The sequence below is a fragment of the Necator americanus genome, chromosome IV (genome assembly GCF_031761385.1).
Source record: "Necator americanus strain Aroian chromosome IV, whole genome shotgun sequence".
In the NCBI taxonomy this organism is placed as follows: Eukaryota; Metazoa; Nematoda; class Chromadorea; order Rhabditida; family Ancylostomatidae; genus Necator; species Necator americanus.
Window position 1 is genome coordinate 26,796,689 of NC_087374.1, and position 19,567 is coordinate 26,816,255.

General features: G+C 39.0%; 3 protein-coding genes across 5 annotated transcripts; 1 reads left to right on the plus strand and 2 right to left on the minus strand.

Annotated features, from left to right (window-relative positions):
• RB195_002814 (uncharacterized protein) lies at positions 1 to 3,516 on the plus strand (the record flags this gene model as incomplete). Of its 2 annotated transcripts, XM_064200235.1 has the most annotated exons (11): positions 1 to 144; positions 439 to 634; positions 712 to 912; positions 999 to 1,114; positions 1,890 to 2,066; positions 2,213 to 2,272; positions 2,334 to 2,508; positions 2,568 to 2,693; positions 2,840 to 2,933; positions 3,170 to 3,284; positions 3,370 to 3,516. In XM_064200235.1, the coding sequence occupies 11 exons, from the start codon at positions 1 to 3 to the stop codon at positions 3,514 to 3,516; spliced, it is 1,551 nt and encodes a 516-aa protein (XP_064056116.1). The 2 variants fall into 2 exon arrangements, with proteins under 2 accessions (XP_064056116.1, XP_013308303.2); XM_013452849.2 differs by lacking the exon at positions 3,370 to 3,516 and having other exon boundaries at positions 3,170 to 3,296.
• Positions 3,517 to 3,709: 193 nt separating this feature from the next.
• On the minus strand, positions 3,710 to 10,053 carry RB195_002815 (uncharacterized protein; the record flags this gene model as incomplete). Its single annotated transcript, XM_064200236.1, has 20 exons — positions 3,710 to 3,799; positions 3,904 to 3,984; positions 4,037 to 4,159; positions 4,625 to 4,700; positions 4,930 to 5,034; positions 5,685 to 5,755; positions 5,825 to 5,895; positions 6,055 to 6,197; positions 6,253 to 6,369; positions 6,447 to 6,518; positions 7,032 to 7,138; positions 7,520 to 7,713; positions 7,787 to 7,861; positions 8,124 to 8,188; positions 8,266 to 8,341; positions 8,405 to 8,484; positions 8,549 to 8,673; positions 8,746 to 8,813; positions 8,881 to 8,998; positions 9,949 to 10,053. The coding sequence occupies 20 exons, from the start codon at positions 10,051 to 10,053 to the stop codon at positions 3,710 to 3,712; spliced, it is 1,962 nt and encodes a 653-aa protein (XP_064056117.1).
• Positions 10,054 to 10,533: 480 nt separating this feature from the next.
• On the minus strand, positions 10,534 to 17,945 carry RB195_002816 (uncharacterized protein; the record flags this gene model as incomplete). Of its 2 annotated transcripts, XM_064200237.1 has the most annotated exons (6): positions 10,534 to 10,633; positions 10,717 to 10,845; positions 10,935 to 11,065; positions 11,568 to 11,696; positions 12,954 to 13,089; positions 17,926 to 17,945. In XM_064200237.1, 6 exons carry the CDS (start codon positions 17,943 to 17,945, stop codon positions 10,534 to 10,536), a joined length of 645 nt encoding a protein of 214 aa, XP_064056118.1. The 2 variants fall into 2 exon arrangements, with proteins under 2 accessions (XP_064056118.1, XP_064056119.1); XM_064200238.1 differs by lacking the exon at positions 17,926 to 17,945 and having other exon boundaries at positions 12,954 to 13,064.
• Between the last annotated feature and the right edge of the window lie 1,622 nt (positions 17,946 to 19,567).

Sequence of the window (19,567 nt, forward strand, 5' to 3'; positions counted from 1 at the left end):
ATGTACCGCTTGATCTACATCTTCCTGCTCATCAGCACTGCGCGTTCCTTGAACATTGTGATATATCTATCACTTGTTGGCAAAAGTCATGTGGATTTCACATCAGCGCTAATTAATTCATTGGTAGATAGAGGTCATGAAGTGGTAAGTCATCGACCTTAAACCGTGTCTAGGTATGTGCAGCTATCGAAATATTTTAAGTTTAGTTTCTTAGTTCATATTTGTCAGCAACAAGAGAAAACCCAAAAAACTATGATTTTTACTTTTGTTTTGCTAAAACAATGCTAGAAAGAGTACTATACTCCACAAAAAGAATTTAGGGAGCGCTCATATATTTCTAGTTCCATTACCTGAAAATCCCTTTGGAAAAAAATGAAATAATAAAAACTAAATGCATACCTTGCTTAACAGCAAAACGATTTTCCGGCTATATTTCAGGACCTTCTTATCGCACGACAGAACACCCTAGTCACATCAAATGGAACGCACAAGGCCAGCAAAGTTTCCACCTTCTCATTCCCTGGTCAAAGTCCATGGATAGACGTGGAGCACTTAAAGACACCATTTGATCTACAGAGAAGGAAACCACAGATGTTTCTGGAATACGTTCGGATCGCTTCACAGCTGTGCAGATGTAAGTCAAACTTGCTCTAAAAGATTAAACTGAATATGTATTCCTGATTCTGCCTAAAAAAACTAGGTAGATTTCAGATGGTTTGGCGTCGGGCGAGCCTGCAAGTTTCTTACGCCGAAAGAAATACGACATTGGTATTACATCTGACTACGATTTCTGTGGTTACATACTGTTCCATCAGGCCGGTATTAATACCGTAGCCTCATTCACCGCAACCAATTTACTATCACATCAGGCGTTTTCCTTGGGACTGCCCAGTCCTGCAAGTTGCGTAACTGGTAAGTGAATACAAAACTAGGTATCACCAAAAACGCTAAGGAGCTTATTTTCAAATGAATATTCCAAAAAGTAAGACTGAATTTAGGGAATTTTGATCTTTCATCGGGCAGTCATCGTCCTGGTATCTTTGAAAGGGCAACACGTCTCCTGAAAGCCATGAGATTCGTATTTGTTGAGAGACCGGAGTATGAAGAACTTGGCGTAGGTGTTCTGAATTCATAAAGAGAAATGAATTTTGCAAACCACTCCGAAAAAGTCGGGTCGGGGTTTTTTCGACAGCCCGACAGGTGAAAGCTGCAAAATAGGGAACCTTGCTTTTTGGACCATGGTCACTAAAAGGCAGCGAATCATGAGACTGACGTAGTTGGGAAACATGTGGGAGAACATAGAGCTCGGGATTTAGATTACAAAAATGAACGTGGTCCAGCTCAATCTCCTCCATTCGTCCCCAAAAACAGCATGGGAAAGGCGTCCATTCCTACGAGGCAAGCTGGAACGCGCCCAGATCCGTGGGGTTATGCCTTTAAATAATACTTCAGGAACATAATGATACATGAACACAACCATTGTTCTTGCACCAACCTAACAAAACCAATGAATAGGCCGGTGAGGAAACCGTAGCGTGTACAATGGTTGCACGCTCTGACGTACGGCGTGGGAAATAAGCAATTTCTACACTGTTTTTTTAGGACGATTTAGGGAAATTGAGCCGAGCCAGTTTCAACTTCGTAATCTACACCCCCATCTCTATGTATTCCCGCAGGTTTTTCTACTATGTCGGCTCCGTGATACGCTGCCTTTAAGAGGCTACATCCAGCCATAGAGATGTTTCATGGCTAGAATGAGACTCTCGTAGAGTATAGTAGGTAAGTAGGTACGACGAGATGAAGCATGGAGCATTTTTGTGGCAGCAGACAGAGGAAGAATTTAAAGAGAATCATTGTGTTTGTTTTGGTGTTGAATGCATCTGTTTTAGGACGCACTCATTCGCGAGTTTTTCGGCAAAGGATTTCCAACCATTGGCGAACTTCTCCACAATTCTGACCTAGTTTTTGTCAACACCGATGAAATTATCGAGAAGCCACGTCCATTGTCGCATAAAGTCAAATATATTGGAGGTATCGCATTATCAGAACCCAAACCTCTTACAAAGGTAGGTTAAAAGTGACATTCGAACACAATTAAACTCCGCCATGCATATATATATATATATATATATATATATATATATATATATATATATATATATATATATATATATATATATATATATATATATATATATATATGCAATCTCAGGATATGAGAAATCTGCTTGGTAATTATACGAAGAACGTGGTATTCTCATTTGGAACACAGGTAAGCTCATCTGAACAAACTGTATAGTACCAATACAGTACACAATAAAGCACCATTCCAGGTACCCACCGAGAACATTCCCCTTCATATAAGAAAAATGTTTGTCGAAGCATTTGCTCATTTCCCGAATGTCAACTTTTTGTGGGCGTATAAATTACAAGGCGATGAAGGAAACATGTTCGCCACCGTCCCCAACGTAAAACTCGTTGAGTGGCTACCGCAAACGGATCTTTTGAGTGAGGAACCTTGCCTCAAATCTGTACTCACGAACTAATCACATAATCGACACTTTTAGATGATCCTCAAGTGGTCGGATTCATTTCGCATATGGGTTTAAACTCATTCCTGGAAGCATCAAGAGCCGGAGTACCGATCATTGCTATTCCTCTGTTTGCAGATCAAACTCACAACGCTCACATCGGTATGCCTCATTTGGAGTCGGTTCGATACAGCCTTTTTTAAGGCATAGAAACTATTACGTGCGCGTTACCGTATTCTATCATGAGAATTACAAATCTCATTTGTAAGAAGATTGTAAGAATACCAGTTGACTGTACCGTATCCCAGGTGCCTACCGTGGAACAACGATTGTCGTGAAGCCACAGTTACTCAGCAGTGATAATTTGAAAAATGCCCTAAAGAAACTATTAAATGAGAAAAGGTTGGTTGCATTTTGTTGTTTATTCTTTAATTCCTTTTCCTTCCCCCCTTCTGTAACTTTTCAATCTCTTGCTCTTCTATCCTCTTTTCTCTGCTCACGTTGGCTTTTCCTACTTTTGAATACTTTCTTTGTTGTAAGATGGAGAACTGCTTTTTTTATACTATATAGCTACGCTTTCACAAACGCCCATTCACCATACTAGAATTAGGATTACGTCGAACATGGTAAATTTTCAGTTATATGGAAAACGCCAAGCAACTTTCACTGATGATGAGAACAAAGCCGGAGAATGGCCGTGACCAATTTGTGCAGTGGATCGAATTCGCCGCAGCCAACAAAAATCTACACAGGGTTAGTGCTTGAGACAAAAAAAATGGGAGAAAATGATTTCTGTAAGTTTGTAAATACAGAACTGTCTAACAGTGACCACTTACAGATCCTCAATCTTCCCGGACACGACATTGGTGTATTGGAGTACTATTGTATCGATTGTATACTGCTACTTCTTTTCATGTGTTCTATTGCATCCATTATCGTGTGGAAAATAATATCCTTAATAATTTTCGAACAATTTTTAAAATAGGTATTTTATCTGCAAAAATCAAGACACATTAGAATTAACAATTGTTCAACTGTAAATAAATGTCACTGTATATTTCAAATGTACAAACTCTTCAGTAACGTAATAAAGTTGGAACCAATCTCGAACAGCATAAAACTAGCATAACAATCAAAACAACAAAAAAAGGGAAAATAACAATATGCAAAGAAATTGATCAAAGATCAAGTTTACCCTTGACAGTCCCTCGAATGATTTCGACCAACATATCGAATTCTTTCACCTTACTATTGTTCACAGAAGAATCCTTGAAACACAAAATTTAGAAGTGAAATGGTTAATATGTCTACGATGCACGGATTTTCAAAGTATCAATCACTTAATAGTCTGATTTATAAGGTAGAAACATACCTGTCTCGTGTGCCGTTGTATAAAGTTCCCAAGCTCTTCCGCTGCTATGGCAAACATAAGTGGATTACGGTCACGAGTCACCTGAAAGACAGCATATTCCGCTTCTGAAGTGATAATGTTTACCGTTTCGTACCTTCTCATCTCGAATTGATCCTGCATAAGCGCCCAATAATGAAGTGTACTGGACGTAGTGCTGTTCTTCAAAAACAGAAGCTTGCTCGGTAGAAAGTCGCCGAATATGGCTCAAGATATCTGCCTAAAAAACCAGCGTGACGAAGAAACGATTTACAAAGAAGGAGCCACCGGTATTTCTGGAACAGAAACAATTGTTCTAGAACAGAAACAACAACGTGTTTATTACAGCGCAAAAACCTCTTTAGCTAAACCCTACGTAGTTTATTGCTTCCCGCTACTAGGTTTCCGTGCAGTACCTGCGCGTACATCTACTCTGAATCATTTGTTATCATTGTAATCTCTTTTTTGTCTTTATTATCCAACGCCTGCTTGACAACCAAGGCTACTCAAAAGATAAATTTGAGCAAGCTGTCTTATACAAGACGAAAAAAATTAATTAATAAATATACGAATTACATAAACATTTTAGCAATTATATCTAAATTTTACACAAAATATAATGGAGAAACGATTTTAAAAAAATTGAAGAGTCACTACAAGAGTGTTCTCCAGATAAGAGCAGAAATCATTTAAAAAAAAAACTTACAGCGTCACTTATGCTGGTCGTAATCTGTCTAGCTGTGTTCTTCTTGGGACACCAAATAGCGAAACGGCATTCCAAACTGAAAAAAACATACATTTCTATAACTCGCACACATCGTAGCAGCAGGAATTACTAAATGCAAAACGATTACAAATTTAGTGCTGCTTCTTAATCACTTCGGATAATGGTCCCTAATGGCGGCTTGATTCCATCAAAAAAAAAAAAAAAACTTTGCTGTTTTCAAACAAGGAAGCGACGAAAGAAGCGCACAAGGTAACAAAAGGAGAAGAAACAGTGTAAGAAATTACCTGTCACGAGCAGCAGAATTCAAGTATGCGCCGATGAGTAAGGTTTTGGTAAAGCTGACGTCTCCTACGGAATACTCTTCAAAATGCACGAGTAAATCTTCGAAGCTAAAAACAATAGTTTATTTCGTAATTAAAATGAGACCAAACTGTATATCTCCATTCAAAATGACCTCGTTTTTTCGTAACTCGTGTCTTTCATTTCCTCACTGGTTTAATATTATAACCAATTCTACATTGCTATATAGATTTCTGATCTAGATCTATGGTAGAGTCAAAAAGAAATAAAGCAGGGTGCAGTTGCGTAAGCGGCCACGCTCGAAGCGAAGCGGTGGAGCATTGGGGTTGGGATTGTGATGGGACCCTTGCTGGCACCACCCATTGCTGCAGTTCGCGATGGTCCCACCTCGATTATAACCGTCGTCTCCACCGCACAGTGTCGCAGGTTACGCAACTGCACCGTGATTCATGTCGTTTTTATCCGAGTATACTTTCACTTACAAAAAAAAAACTTAAGAAAACTTGAACAAAAACTCCATCACTGAAGATTGTTTCATAATCGTACAAGGGGAAACTTTGGTCATACTCCGCAGCATTCATCAATTACTTAAAAAAGTAATACAACCCAATGAAGCCCACAGCAATCTCTCCGGCACAAGACTAACCAAGTCCATATCAGAGGTGTTGCGGATCTGGGCTTCTTTTCTAGATTGTTATAAACGAAGCATACATGACTAATCTACTCCACAGAAACTTACAAAGGCATGAACGCATCCAATCCAGCTACTCGGCATTCCATGCGAAAACACAGTCGACCGTCTAATGCTGTCTGAAGTGGGAAATTTGTAGTAGATATAAAATTCATAACAAACAATTAAAGTGTAGACAAATGTCCAACCTTAAGAACATATCCAGTGAGAAGGCGAGAATAACAAGTTGCTATAACGTCGTCGGCAAGTACGTCACGTCCTAATTTTGATTGGAAATTAGCAAAATGAGAGACATTAACAAAGAGAAGAAGGAGAGAAAAATTGTGTTTTTTGTAAACCAAAGTCAAACAAACTTTTGGAAACTAAAGTCAGAGATGACTTCGGACGAACTTTCCCATTAACAAGTACAGGAACATACCTACGAGCAGCACCTCTGCCAATCTAACGTAAATATCGTTGGCATCCGCGAAAGCCAAAAACGCCGTAAGTCTTTCGTCATGCAGTAACAACGTCCATAACAAGGCAAGTCGGACAATGTCAATGTCATCTTCGGAAGCATCGCTGAAGGTGAAAGTGGTTCAACCAAGAACTAAGAGATGACACGAGTAATACCTACCTTTCTCTTTTATGTATGGCGTCAAGCACTCGTCGAATAGGAACCAATGTCCAGGACCCATCCACAAGAGGATTAACGCCAGCAGCAAATTGGAAAAACGTCTCATTCCCTGACTTGCTGGAAGAAAAGCGAAAATGAAACGTAAATGAGCGAATAATTCTCATTTTTAAAATGAGAATTATCAAAGAACATACATTTCCTCCAAGTATAGTTCCTTTATTTCTTCGATACGGGAACGGGCAAGGTCGAGGATGGGATCTTTGCTTCTAAAAAAATTCTTATCCCAAACGACTTTTCTGACTACAAAATTCCGAAGCAGGTTTCTTCGTTCACATTGGCCTTAGTTTCTAGCTCTTTCTTTCTAAGAACTTATCTGCAGTCCAATGCAACTTTTCCAACAGACTCCAACTAGAGCATCTTTTCATCTGTTTGACCATTCAATCTATTAATTTTTATTAATTTAGGTATTCTGTAGGTATTTAGGTATTCTGTATTCTGATATGAAAGGTTCTAAAAAATCGAGAGTACCAACGAAGATTAAAGAGATACGAACGTAAATACATCCAAACTTCAAAAAATTCACTTCTAAAGAAGAAAGGTCCTTAGTGTACCGAACAAAAAACTAATAAGTCAACTGGAATTAACCTTCACGATCAATGGAGAGCAAAATGTTGCTACAAAGTTTGAAAGGTACTCTCAAATGTTATGTTTCTGCATGATAGCGTTTTTTTCTGAATGAGATATATGTGTATTTGATATAAGGATTATAGCAAACATACCCGCTAGGTGCAATTTTACAATTATCGAACAACTTCACAGCGTTTCTCTGTTGACGTGGGGCAACACTACGCAAACACTTTGTGGCAAAGTCTAGTTGGACTGCATCCTAAAATTGTATGAATTCCATTTGGGAAAACTCTACTAAGATTATGCACATATGATTAAGAAAAGATAAAAGGAATAAGAAAATTAGTGACTTCTGCAATGTGGCAAAGATCAACGGCGGCAAACTGCCACGATATGAAGAAAAATTTGAAGAAAAAAACTAAGGGAGAACTGGATGGAGGGTAACCTCCTAATACACTTCGATTTTCTGTTCTTTTTTCTTTTGAAAGTTCAAGTTATTCGGTTTACAAGATATATGGTTGATTCATGCAGAAAATTACGTATTTCAAGTGAGAAAGCTGTTTGGACTATTAATCGGATGTGTTGCAGACCGTAGAATAGGTAAATGAAGCGACGAAGATCTCTCAAGGAAAAAAGTTACCGTAGCCAGCCGATTGTACTTTTCTTGTTCACTACGATCAGGAAACTCGTCTAGAACTTCAAGTTGATCAAGCATTTCTTGAACCACAGGTGGAGGTGGCGGCGGTACTTGATGTGGTTTTGGCGATTCAAATTTCTTCCCAGATGGATTGTCCGGCGGAGGCCCGGTCTTCCGAGATGCTTTGAACTTTGAAACTGCAATAACACCATTTCTTTTGGCGAAGACAGCGAAAAGTCGGTCAAAACTTGGGGATACACATGTAAGCACCTGTAGATTTGTTCTTTTCGTTCGCACTCGCTTTGGTGTTGTGACGATTCTTTAGGAAGGCAATGGTTGCTGGATCTAAAATTTCTACAAATTTGACTAACTCTCGAGCATAATCGAAGTGTTTTACACCAAACTTTAGATCAAGCTGAAAGGCGGAGAACAATTTTAGTAGCGGTTAAGAATGTTTGCGTTTAGCAATCATAACGAAATAGAATACAACTGTTATAGTTATGCAGCGCAACAAATCTATGACAAAATTGGGATTACGAGCTGCACTCTCAGCACAAAATCAAAGTTAAGATGACAACAACATCAGTTGAATAACAGACAAGCTTACTTATTTTCTCAGCAATTTCCTTCTTTAGTTGATCGATTTCTTCCTGATTTAGACTAGCCAAGTATCTGGAAGGGGCTTTGTTTATAATACCTAACACTTTGCATGAGAGTACACAAAAAAAAACTGGAAAGAATGAACATACTTATCGTTTTCTGTCGCATAATTTTCTTCTGCATCTATGTTTTTTTCCTGGTCGTCCAATAAGGGGGAGGCTTCTTCTAAAATCATATAGCAAAAGATGAGAACATTCAGAAACTAGCACTACATAAACGATTTCTGGCCTATTTTCCCATGCAAGCGATCAAATTCCGCTGCAAAAAAGCTCTTCCCTTCAGCAACTCTCTTCACTTCAGCATCCTGCCTAAAATTCGAACTGACCAATATAGTTGTAAATACAAGTAATAATTACTAATATTATTGTCTACTTGTAATATGCGGTGAGATCGAGAACTTCGGGAAATCCTTCATCAGTGGAATACTGCAACTTTTCAAATCCTCGACGAGTGAGCTCATCGCTATGATCAGAATCCAACCAATCTGAGTTTCGTTCCTTGAAGTGAAGAATACAATGAGATATATTAACGAAACAATAGACAAAAGAAAATACAAATGCAAAGAGAACCTCAACGTCGAAAAGAACCCGATTAGACCATTCCTCAGTTATTTTATCGAGATCGATGAAGAACCGACCTCAAATTAGAACATAATTTGATCCTGTAGCTTCAGAATAAAACTACTGAAGCAACTGGATCACTACCTCCTTCCCGTAAATTTCGTGACGATATCGATTTGAAAGTCCGTGGCTTTCTCGTAACGTCTTCAGAATTGGTAGAAACAGATGATTTTCCTTTCGGTCGATGAATTTGAACAGTAGGCTGGAATATGTGCAAGCATTACAAGTCGTCTAATACACTAGTTGAGTTCACCTTAAAAGCAACGTATAAATGCATCTCATGGTGAGCGGTGGACCTGGCTTATCTAACGCAACCAGAAAGTGTTAAGCACATAGCACCGAAATTTTTTTTACTACGCTCGCCCTGCTTTCGCTGCCACTTGGATCAAAGTAGCATAGTAAAAAACTGTAGCAAAACCGTCTTTATAACCTGCGATTCTCTACGATAAATCGAACTCTCGGAAAAACAAAGGGAGCAAAGAAAGTACTTTGCAGAACTCTGATGACCATGCAGCTTCTTTGCGAAATCCAAAGAAGGGAAAACACCAATCATGCCGTACCTATTGCATTATCCTAGGCTTCTCTAGACAATATTTCTCTAAGCTTTACCTCCCCTTAGCAAATCCCCTGACACATATGAATGCTAATGTGAATTTTGCAAAATCCCCTTCACCTACACTATGCTTAAGGACGGAGGGATACCACACTCGAGCTTCACAATGCACTTCCCTTAAAGGCAGCATACCATAAATTTGAGGTGGTGCGGATTTCAGGTGGAGTATCCGTATACGGGTTCGTAGATTATGGAGACGGGGGTAGTTCTGCTCATCTCTGGCTGCAAACAGCCGCCTCCAGAATGCTGTATTGTATGACGCCATCTATTGCAATGCTCCACCGCTGCATAGGTGCAAGGTATCGCACAAAACAGCATTCAGGGGCCGGGTGCTTGCAGTGATTCAGGGAGAGATGAGCGGAACCCTCCCCCCCTGTCTCCATAATCTACGACCCCGTATACGGATACTCCACCTGAAATCCGTACCACTCCAAATTCGTGGTATGCTGCCTTTAAGGTAGCCCTCCGAAGGCACATAATTGCTCCAGCACCTGCCACAAGGAAGAAGAATCTTACAAGCGAATAGAGTCTGAGCACACCTTGCTTTCCTTAGCTTTTCTAGCTTCCCATTCCGCTTGCATAGCAAGAATATCATCCTCTGTCTCACTAGCAGTAGGCCTCTTTACAAATATGCTTCGATCCATCTGGCAAACTGTAATGAAGACAGCTTCAGAGGAATCCACAAACAAAACCGGGATTCTAGAAATCTGAGCTTTGAACTGTTCCATTCTTTCGGCGCTACAAAAATGACTAGGGAAGGTCATTTAACCTCCTCTGCTTGAAAACACAGAAACAGTACAAAGAAAGTTCATTTAAGTCAGTTGTAATACAGAAGCATATATAATATGTTAGGGTTCTACGCAGTGAGACCTTTTGAAGTGAAGATCGATATATCCGTTCTCATTCCAATAAAACAACAAGAATAATTTTCTAAATGAAACGATCTAATAGAAGGTGTTACTATAGAATGTAAGACTAAAATGTATGAAATTTTAAGATTATATTGTGCAGTGTTAATGTCTAAAAGAAACAAAACTGAGGGTGTCATAATTGAGCAATAGGATTAAATAACAATTGACAAGCAGGTAAAAAAAAAATACACGAAGTGCTAGGGTACAAAGAACTCAAGACTGTAAAAGCTGTAATCCTCCTTTCGTGGATTCTTTAGTTAATCGACTGGAAATGTGATCTGCGTCACATGCTGTGGAACTGAGCAGTGCCATTCTGTATCGAAATATTGATTCTGTTCACACAATTACGGGAAGAAGAAAAACAAAAACGCAATTTTTGCAAAAGACACAACTAACTTTGGAGACTGAGTTTCCCGAATTTTTGCGCGAGCCAACTGTTTCGCTAACCGACCTTCGGTTGGAGAACACAAGGAGCGGGGAGACTTCTTTTGCGGTCGTCGAAGTGCGAGTTCACGCAATCGTGCGCTAGAAAATTGTAGGTAGATGGAATAATAGTAGATTATCAAATAGCTAACAGATGAAAACCATTAGAGAAAGTACTGTGAGGAACTAACCCCATTCCACCTTTCTTCGGGTAAACTGATGTGGTAGGAGTCTGCTTTGGTGTTCTCAGTAGATTACTGTCATGGTCGAACTCATATCCTTTAAGCACTTTTGCAAATGCCTTTGGAGTAGTGTAGACGTTCTGTAACTCAACAGAAATAGCAGAAGAAATGAGATAAGAAAACTAACAATATTAAAAAAGTGGTAGAAAAAAATCATTTAAATGACCGATTGATAAGCACTGTTGTCAAAGAGAATCCCATTCAATACAAAATTTTCCAAATTTATCTTTTGTATTGAATCTTCGCATCGAAGGGTAAGCACATAGCTCGCTGCTACGGCGAAATTCAATATTATTGCTCCCATACTTTGGATGGTTGCATCAACAAACATATAATCCTTCATAAATGGTTGTTCAAGTAACAAGGGACAAAAGTTTGTTTGATGAGACATGAATCTAATCGGAGACCACTTTGCAAATGCAAGAGTGCAGCGGAAGACTAGTATCCTAAACCTCCAATTAAAAACAGATGAACAATTCATAAGCAAAAGCTACAACGATAAGGTAATTAGGATACGCACACATTTGATAATTTGATGTTAAAGAAAGAAATAAACCATATTAAGGCAATAAAAAAACTTACCTTGCCGTGAGTGGCGTGAAGGGGTGCGACAACGCGCACTGCAACATGAGGAGGAGTTGGCGAACGGGACTCATTCAAAGGACGAAGTGCACGTCGATTTCGAACAGACTTCTCAGCGTCAGAAATTTTCTAAAAATACTTGTATCAGAAATGTGAAAAGGTAAATGCTGTGGAAACTTTGAAAAAAAGAGCGCATAAAAGGGTAAAATTTGGTGATCAGATTTTGCAGAATAAGGAGATAAGTAGCCAGGTACAAGGTATTTTAAAGTGCTAAAATCTTACACAAACCATCTTTAAAATTTATAATACTATATGTTGCACACTCCGAGTAACTCAGCAATTAATGGCATCACTCCACGAAACTGAACTGGTACGGAATTCAGGTGGAGTATTCGTATACGGGATAGTAGATTATGGAGAGAAGGGAGTTTCCGTCCATTTCTTCCTAACTGCTGTGAAAAACGGCCCGGAAGATACGGCTTCGGGCGTTCTGGCGCACTATTTTCTACAAGGAGTTCGACTGGAGTGCGCCAGCCTTGTGCGGCGCCGCATCTTCCGGGCCGTTTTTTACGGCAATTAGGAAGAAATGGACGGAATCACTTTCCTCTCCATAATCTACTATCCCTTAAAAAAATACTCCACCTGAAATCTGTACCACATCAGATTCGTGGAGTGATGCCTTTAACTGTACAAACCATGACGGCATTGAAAGGTACATTAAGGAACTCTTGTACTCTATTTACTTAATCGAAAACCTAAGTTATTTGTCTTTCGCTTTTAGGGACTTATTGGTGAAGTCCCCAAGATCAAAGAAAATTCAATTTCAAAACCATAGGTGCAATAGGGAGAAGCCGGACCCTCCCTAGGTGAAAAGGGTTCAGCTCATGGGGTGCAGCTCAAGTGAAGGGGGTCCTTTCGATAGCAGTCCAAAAGTGAAGGGGGTAATGTCGCCCTGTTTAAAAGTGAAAGGGGTTAGAGCACCGGCTCCATTTATCGCGTCTAGGCTCAAAAGTATATCACAAAAAGCCTATTTTCTTCTAGGATGGGACTAATAGCTCCGTCCTAGAAGAAACAAAACGGAGTTATTGGAAAAGAAAGAAAGCGGAGCTGTTGGGCCCATCCTAGAAGAAACAAAAAAATAACCGACTGAACAGCTGTTAGGCCATGGAATTAATACCCCTAAAGAGTTTCGATGCCAGCGAACATGCACACAGCTTTATTTCTAATGAACAAAAGACTCCTGACTTTTATGAAAAAGGAATAACAGCCTCTTAATGTTCTACAATAGAACATTAAGGGTTACCATAGTGTTTCCCATGACTGACAGCAAGACTTAGTTAACATAGTGGAGCAAGAGAAAGATTCAAAGAATGAGAACCCACTCACCTTTTTTATATTCGTCATGATTTGACTGGATGATCTCCGGAGACTCCTGTACACCATGTTCTTGCGATATCTATGAGGACCTTCGTCCACACTCGCAATAGAAATGTTCATGAAAGCTGAGAAGCCGAAGAAAGACCTGGAAGAAAAACATTACAGAAATTTAATGCAGTTAGATACGCAGTAAAGTAAAGAGATAAAAAGCCAGGAAAGAGTCCCACAAAGACATTTATCAATTTCTCCTTTAACATTCACAACAAAAGCGTCCGATATAAAGTCGAATAAGGCGAATTTTGTCGCATTTCGCTCGAATTTGACAAATTCTCCACCAAGTATTAAATTCAAGACTCTATCTGGCAAATACCATAGTAGTTTAAAAAAAACGACCTTAACGAAGAGTACACATGAGTATTTCGAATTTCAAAAGACGACCACTGATTGGGGCGTATTTTCCTGGATGGAGCGCGTCAACCTCACACGCTTCTTCTCACAATGGCCAGTTATAAAAGTGGGATCACACGGGAGGAGATTTTACCATTGTTCGAAAATAGCCACAGCTTCCTGGACGAAGAGATGCAACGCTAGTTCTATCTGTCTAGTAGTTCTGTCAGGATATTAGTTCTCGAGAAAATATCTGAGTAAATTTGAATGCTTGGATATTAGAATGGTCCATTGTCCGAGAAGATCCGGGTAAAGTGTAGTGGGGGATTAATGGCGCCTTTATTTCTGGGAACGAATAACTGGATCAATCGGAGCCCTAAGACCTAAGCGTTAGTCTTAAAGGATCTATGAAATGTAAGCTAGAGTTACTAAGAGAGAAAAGTAAGCAAGAAACAAGGGCACCACTAACTTTCCCTCTACAAACACATACAACTACATTTTCCCCAAAGATCCTCTTCCTCGAATTGGAAATTGGACCTGCATTTCTACATGGAATGTTAATCCATATTGAAAGAAATGCTAGCATTCCACTTACAAAATCGTCTCCTAACACAACAATAACTTCCAGCGTAAAATGCGCGGAAAGAGCACGTTCCATACATCCCATGAGCAATACACCTCACGTAGCTGTGTCTAGATCTGAAAGTTTTCCTTTAATCTTTCACCTAGGCACTAAAAAAGAAATATTATTCATTTCATATATTATTACGAGACCGTGGTAGCTCTACACGTATAACTTGGTACTTTGCCGTTCTTTATATACAGGAGGTTAAATTCAGGTCAGAACGACATGAACTCGGTGCAGTTGCGTAAGCTGCTACGGCGGGTGCGGCACGGCGGAGAAAGCGGCGGCTGGAATCGAGGTGGGACCATCGTTAGCTTCACTGGAACTGCATGAGTGGAGCCTAGCTTTTCCAGCCCAACTGCCGCGCTCCACCGCGGCGCTTCGAGCGGAGCCGCTTACATTAAAGGCATCAGCCCACGAATCTGAGGTGGTACGGATTTCAGGTGGAATATTCGCATACGGAATCGTAGATTATGGAGAGATGGGTTTTCTTGCTAATTGACGTGAAAAAACGGCCCGGAAGATGCGGCGTGTGCCCACGGCTGGCGCGCTCCAATAAGACTCGTTGTAGAAAATAGCGCTCCGAAACGCTCGAAGCCGTATTTTCCTAGCCGTTTTTTACGGCAATTAGGAAGAAATGGACGGAATCACCCCCTCCCCCCTCTCCTTAATCTACAATCCTGTTTACGAATACTCCACCTGAAATCCGTACCACCTCACATTCGTGGGGTGATGCCTTTAACTACGCCGAGCTTCAGATCGTTTTGACTAGACTTTAAATATTATTGTCATTGAAGTAGTATTACTCCATAGCAAAGGAAAAAAAAGACTCTCAAATACAGTGGATAAGTGGGAGGGTGCGATCTTTGTGGAGTAAGTTGTATTTTTTTTTGTTGTAAACTATCCGCCATACTTGCTGTTCTATGCAATTTTCCATGTCATCAACGGTACAGAAGGGGGGTTAGGGAAGAAGTGGATAGCGTTGTGTTATGCTTTAGAATGTTTTTTTTTTTTTGATTTCTCGTCCAAGAATGGAGATTAAGGAAATAAATAATGAATTAGATATATAATAGGGTAAATAAAATAGGCAAGAGACAATGGATTGTGTTGGTTGTTTTCTTTAAATCAGATCAGTAATTTATTATTTTACAGTAATACATGTAGAGAAATGAAAATGACATCCCGCGCTTGTTACAGTTAACGGTGAAAATCTCTTCTGCGCATAACTTCAAGCGTGGATATCTTCTCAACAAATGAAAATTCGATTATTCATTTAAAAAAGCATTAAAAACAAGTCTAAGTCAAGCCAGGAAGAACAACTTATTCCAGCAATTCTGGAGGTTGTTATGAGGAAAATCAAATTTTTCTTGTTTATGCTTGAAATTAGGATGTTCAATGTTGTAATTGGTAAGTAATCGTATTTCTTATCCAGTTATCCATACTATTCGATATTTTTAACGGGACATGGACCAATTCTCTTCAGACAAATCATTAAAATCCCCTCAGCTGTTCAATTCATTTCAAATCAGCACACGACACGTTTCGGTTGTGGTTAATTTGTAACTCCAATGTCTGCGTCTCCCGACTTTCCACGCTCTCTCGGTCGTTTAACATATGCGCGATTAAATGCATGGACTGACGACAGTTAATACACAGAAATATTTGTCGTATATCATTTTTCCCAGGCATTCCTGCTCTTCCATTGAATCTCTGCAGAAGAGGAATCCGTACAATTAGTAGATCTTATGGGAGAAATCTGAAGTTCTTCGGGTGGTTCACGGAAGCGGGAGCACATTTGAGCCGAAATTTATTTATTTATTCATTTGAAAACACCTACAGGTGTGCCATAAAACAGAAAAAAACAGGAAAACACTAAAATTCCGCTTAGGTTTTACACAACAAGGCTGGCCTTTCACAGAATAATGTTCGTTTGAGTCGGAGCAGATGACAGAACAATGACTTGTTTGCAATCTGGGCAAATCACGAAGTCTGTGGTAGTTAGAGACGGAGACATGGGAGCAGAACCTGGAAAGTTTCCTCTGAAAGTGATCCGAAGGTTTTCAGAAAGACTACCCTGCATTGTGGCTTTTTTGTTTTTTTTTTTCTGGTACAGATATGCAACTTGCGAGAATGTCTGAAAATATACTTGTAAAAATTGTAATGCTTGCCTATTGCTATACATAAGACATATAAAACAATTATGACATAAAACATGAAATATATATCTACAACAATACGTCTAACGTTATTAATTTTGGTCATATACATGAACTTTCACTGAATTTTTATTCTACACCGACCACACCGGTCAAGAAATTCTCAGCTCTATTTAAACCACTCAACCTCAGAAGCAAACCATTTGAATTGTAGAGGCTAATCTTATTCCTGAATAGACAGCTAAGTGATATTCTGCTCTTAGTTTTTCGCAGAATTACTCTCAATCTATCTGGAAACATTTGGTTGAGTAGTCTGAGGGGCTAGATGTTTAAAGAAAATGCTTCAAATTTTTCTTCAAAGTATTGGCAGCGCAATGGTTACCAAACGCCAAAAATACGATTAATACATTATTATTCATCAGCATATTTTCCATTATTTATGTATTAGCATTACTATTTATATTCAATCATGAACCGTACGCAGCTCTCTCCATTCCCAATTATGTGTGAAATATACTTTTAAGAACCAGCTTATTACAAGCAAATGTTTGGTTTATCTGGAACAATAAAGTTTTTTTTTTCCGCTAAAATAGCAGCAACAGTTGTATATATTTTTCTTAAGAAAAGAAAAAGGATCGGAGCTGAAAATGTTTAGAACTGAAAATCAATTCACATAGGAACTGTGTAAAAGTAAACATAACAAAAAATGACAGGCAGACAAAATTAATTTTGGGATATCAACTCTGCTTTCTCATTACTACTTTCCCATTTGACACATTTCACTCTTCTATTTTCAAGCAACCTCGCAATAGACATTTTGTGGTTTTAATAAAATTTCTATTAAGTAAATAAATAAGATTTTTCATTAAAAAATCCCATATTAAAAAATTTTACTAATTAGAAAAATTCTTTGAAATAGATGGATGTGACATGTGACAGTTGACATATGTACCTATGTAACATGTCATGCAAGAATGTCATAAACTCGATAATAGTAACACGATCCTCGTGAACGTTCACTTTACAGCAGAACTTTTACTGCACGAAACATCTTATGGAAATTTGAAGCCATGCTGTAGGACAATTCTGCCTCAGCTTTAGGATGGGGTAAAAATTTTCCTCACCACCACTTCCATGTTGGTCTTCTCATTTTCTCTCATTTGGCCGACTTCTTAAGCATATGGTTGACTAAATCTTTCCTTCACGAAAAGAAATACATCTATCGGCTTTTCTTATTATTTTTTTTTTGAGAATTGTGCCACTATAACTCCCAAGTCCCCTGTAGGCTCACGTTTCTCCCTATAGAAGACTTTATTTTTATTTATTCTTTTAAATGCATCTAGATTTTCGGTAGTACGCAATTGTAGGTGTAGGTTTACTGTGAGAAAAAGGCGACTAAATCAATCTGCTTGTTTATGTTTGTTTTTTTTTGCTCAGGATTAACACTCCAAACTATCAAGAAATACCATATTTTCCTTTCAAAGAGCAGAAAACGACGTAGTTTGAGAATTTTTCAAAAATTACTTATGTGATATATAAACTATGTAGGTCTTTTCAGTGTTTTTTTGCATAACTTTTTTTCGCGTAAGTTGATTTTCTATTTCTTTTTATTTCTTCATTATTTACATGTTCTTTGTATCTCTATCAGTGCCCACCCATGTAGTACAAATAAAAAATGAACTCCTCAATCATACCTCAGCTTTTTGCACGATCCTCAGGTAATCTGTCAGAAATTGCAGAGAATTCACGCCAGCCACGCTCAGCGATCTTCATTCATCCATCAAATCATTCGTTAGTCCAGCAAAAGTGCTACCTTGCCGGCACAGCTCGCATTTTCGCCTCATCAGTTATTAGAACTCACCTTTATGCTGGTTTTTCATTTGTCGCCAATTTTCTTCTTGCGAATTTCTCAAGTTCTCGTTTTCGTTGGTGCAAGTCGAGTAGGAGGAAGAAGGAGCCCGCAACTCCTCGTTTTCTCGATTTTCCAGGTGGTCTGCGGGTGCACTTCGGCTTTCCAGCCTAATCCACCCCTCCACAAAGGTCCTCATGCCGACCGCAATTGCAACAATCAATTTGGCGCACCTGGCGTAAAGCATATAGTGTTACGCGCACAATTAGGCATGCTACCTCTGTAATAACAAATGGATCGAAGCCTCGTTTCCAGGCTGAAAGGTATCCATTAGCGATGTTTCAATAGTGGCTGGGAGACATTGGGGGCGAGAGCGATCAGAGAGCATTTTCAGAGAGGGAGAGAATTACAGAGTGAAAAAAATTAATTAATACGTAGCGAAATCTTTTTAGAAAGCTCCATACCTCCCAGAAAAAATCACTTTTGCTTCTCATCTCACCCTTCTTCTTCCGTTCGAACAGGCTCGAAACGTCTTCGTGACACATCCCCCGTCGATAATGATCTATTCAATGAACCGCTACTGAAGCGTTACGAGAAATTCCCTAAAAGCTATGAAGCGGAAAGAGGCCGTCATTTACGGGAATGGTAAAGGTCTTCGAAAAAAGCTAAAGTCCATTGTGAGATGTGCTGCTAAAAAGGGACCGATGAAAAAAAAAAACTTCTCACCACATTACTCCTCCGAACCAGATCGGAACATTTTCATTTTTCACCGAGTGAAAAACGCCAATGATTGTGGTTCGACCCTCATTTTCTTTTCGTTACGATTTGAGGAAAGGATTTAAGTGGTGTCGGTTTCTACTAATTGGTCTAAAAACCCGTACTCTGGTGCTACTTTGGCTTGTTAATCCCGAATGTAAATTCTTCTCCTGATACCGGTTGTGTGATTAGTCATGATCTTGCACATCGGCTACATACGTCCTTTAACCTTAGAATACGTAAGGTTTTGTACGAGGTTTAAGGGTAAGAAAGGGAGTGTCTCATAGAAATCTGATCTAGTCATATTCAAAACCTATATTTGGTGATCTCATCAGTAATTTATCTTTCAGAAACGGCTCAAAATTACAATACGCACTATAGATCTAGAAATTAAAGTCATTCTTTCCTTTTTTTTCCTCTTTTTTATTCTTTTCATCCTTTTTCTAATTTAACTGCATCTTCTTCTCTTCATTTATATATTTTTATTGCTGTAGATATATTTTCTGTGATGAGAAATCCTATTTGCAGAAAAAATTTATGGTAACGACATTCGCGAATTTTCCGAACGTGTCTAAGTCATTTTCACTCATGATTATGATTCTAAAGCTGTGAAGACAGATGCAAATGGCAGTTTTTAAGGACGGTGCAGGAGGTGAAATGATTTTGAAAAGCTCGTCAATTTTTATGGATTTACAGCAGAGAACTTTGGAATTTAAAGTAGTTTCTGTGTCTTTTCTCTATATGCACTCCCTTTCACGACCCCTTGATCGAAATTTTCTGTGATCCTTGGATATAGAGTGATTTGCTCTACGATCAATCACGTGGATAACTCATCTTAGTCAGACTTTGT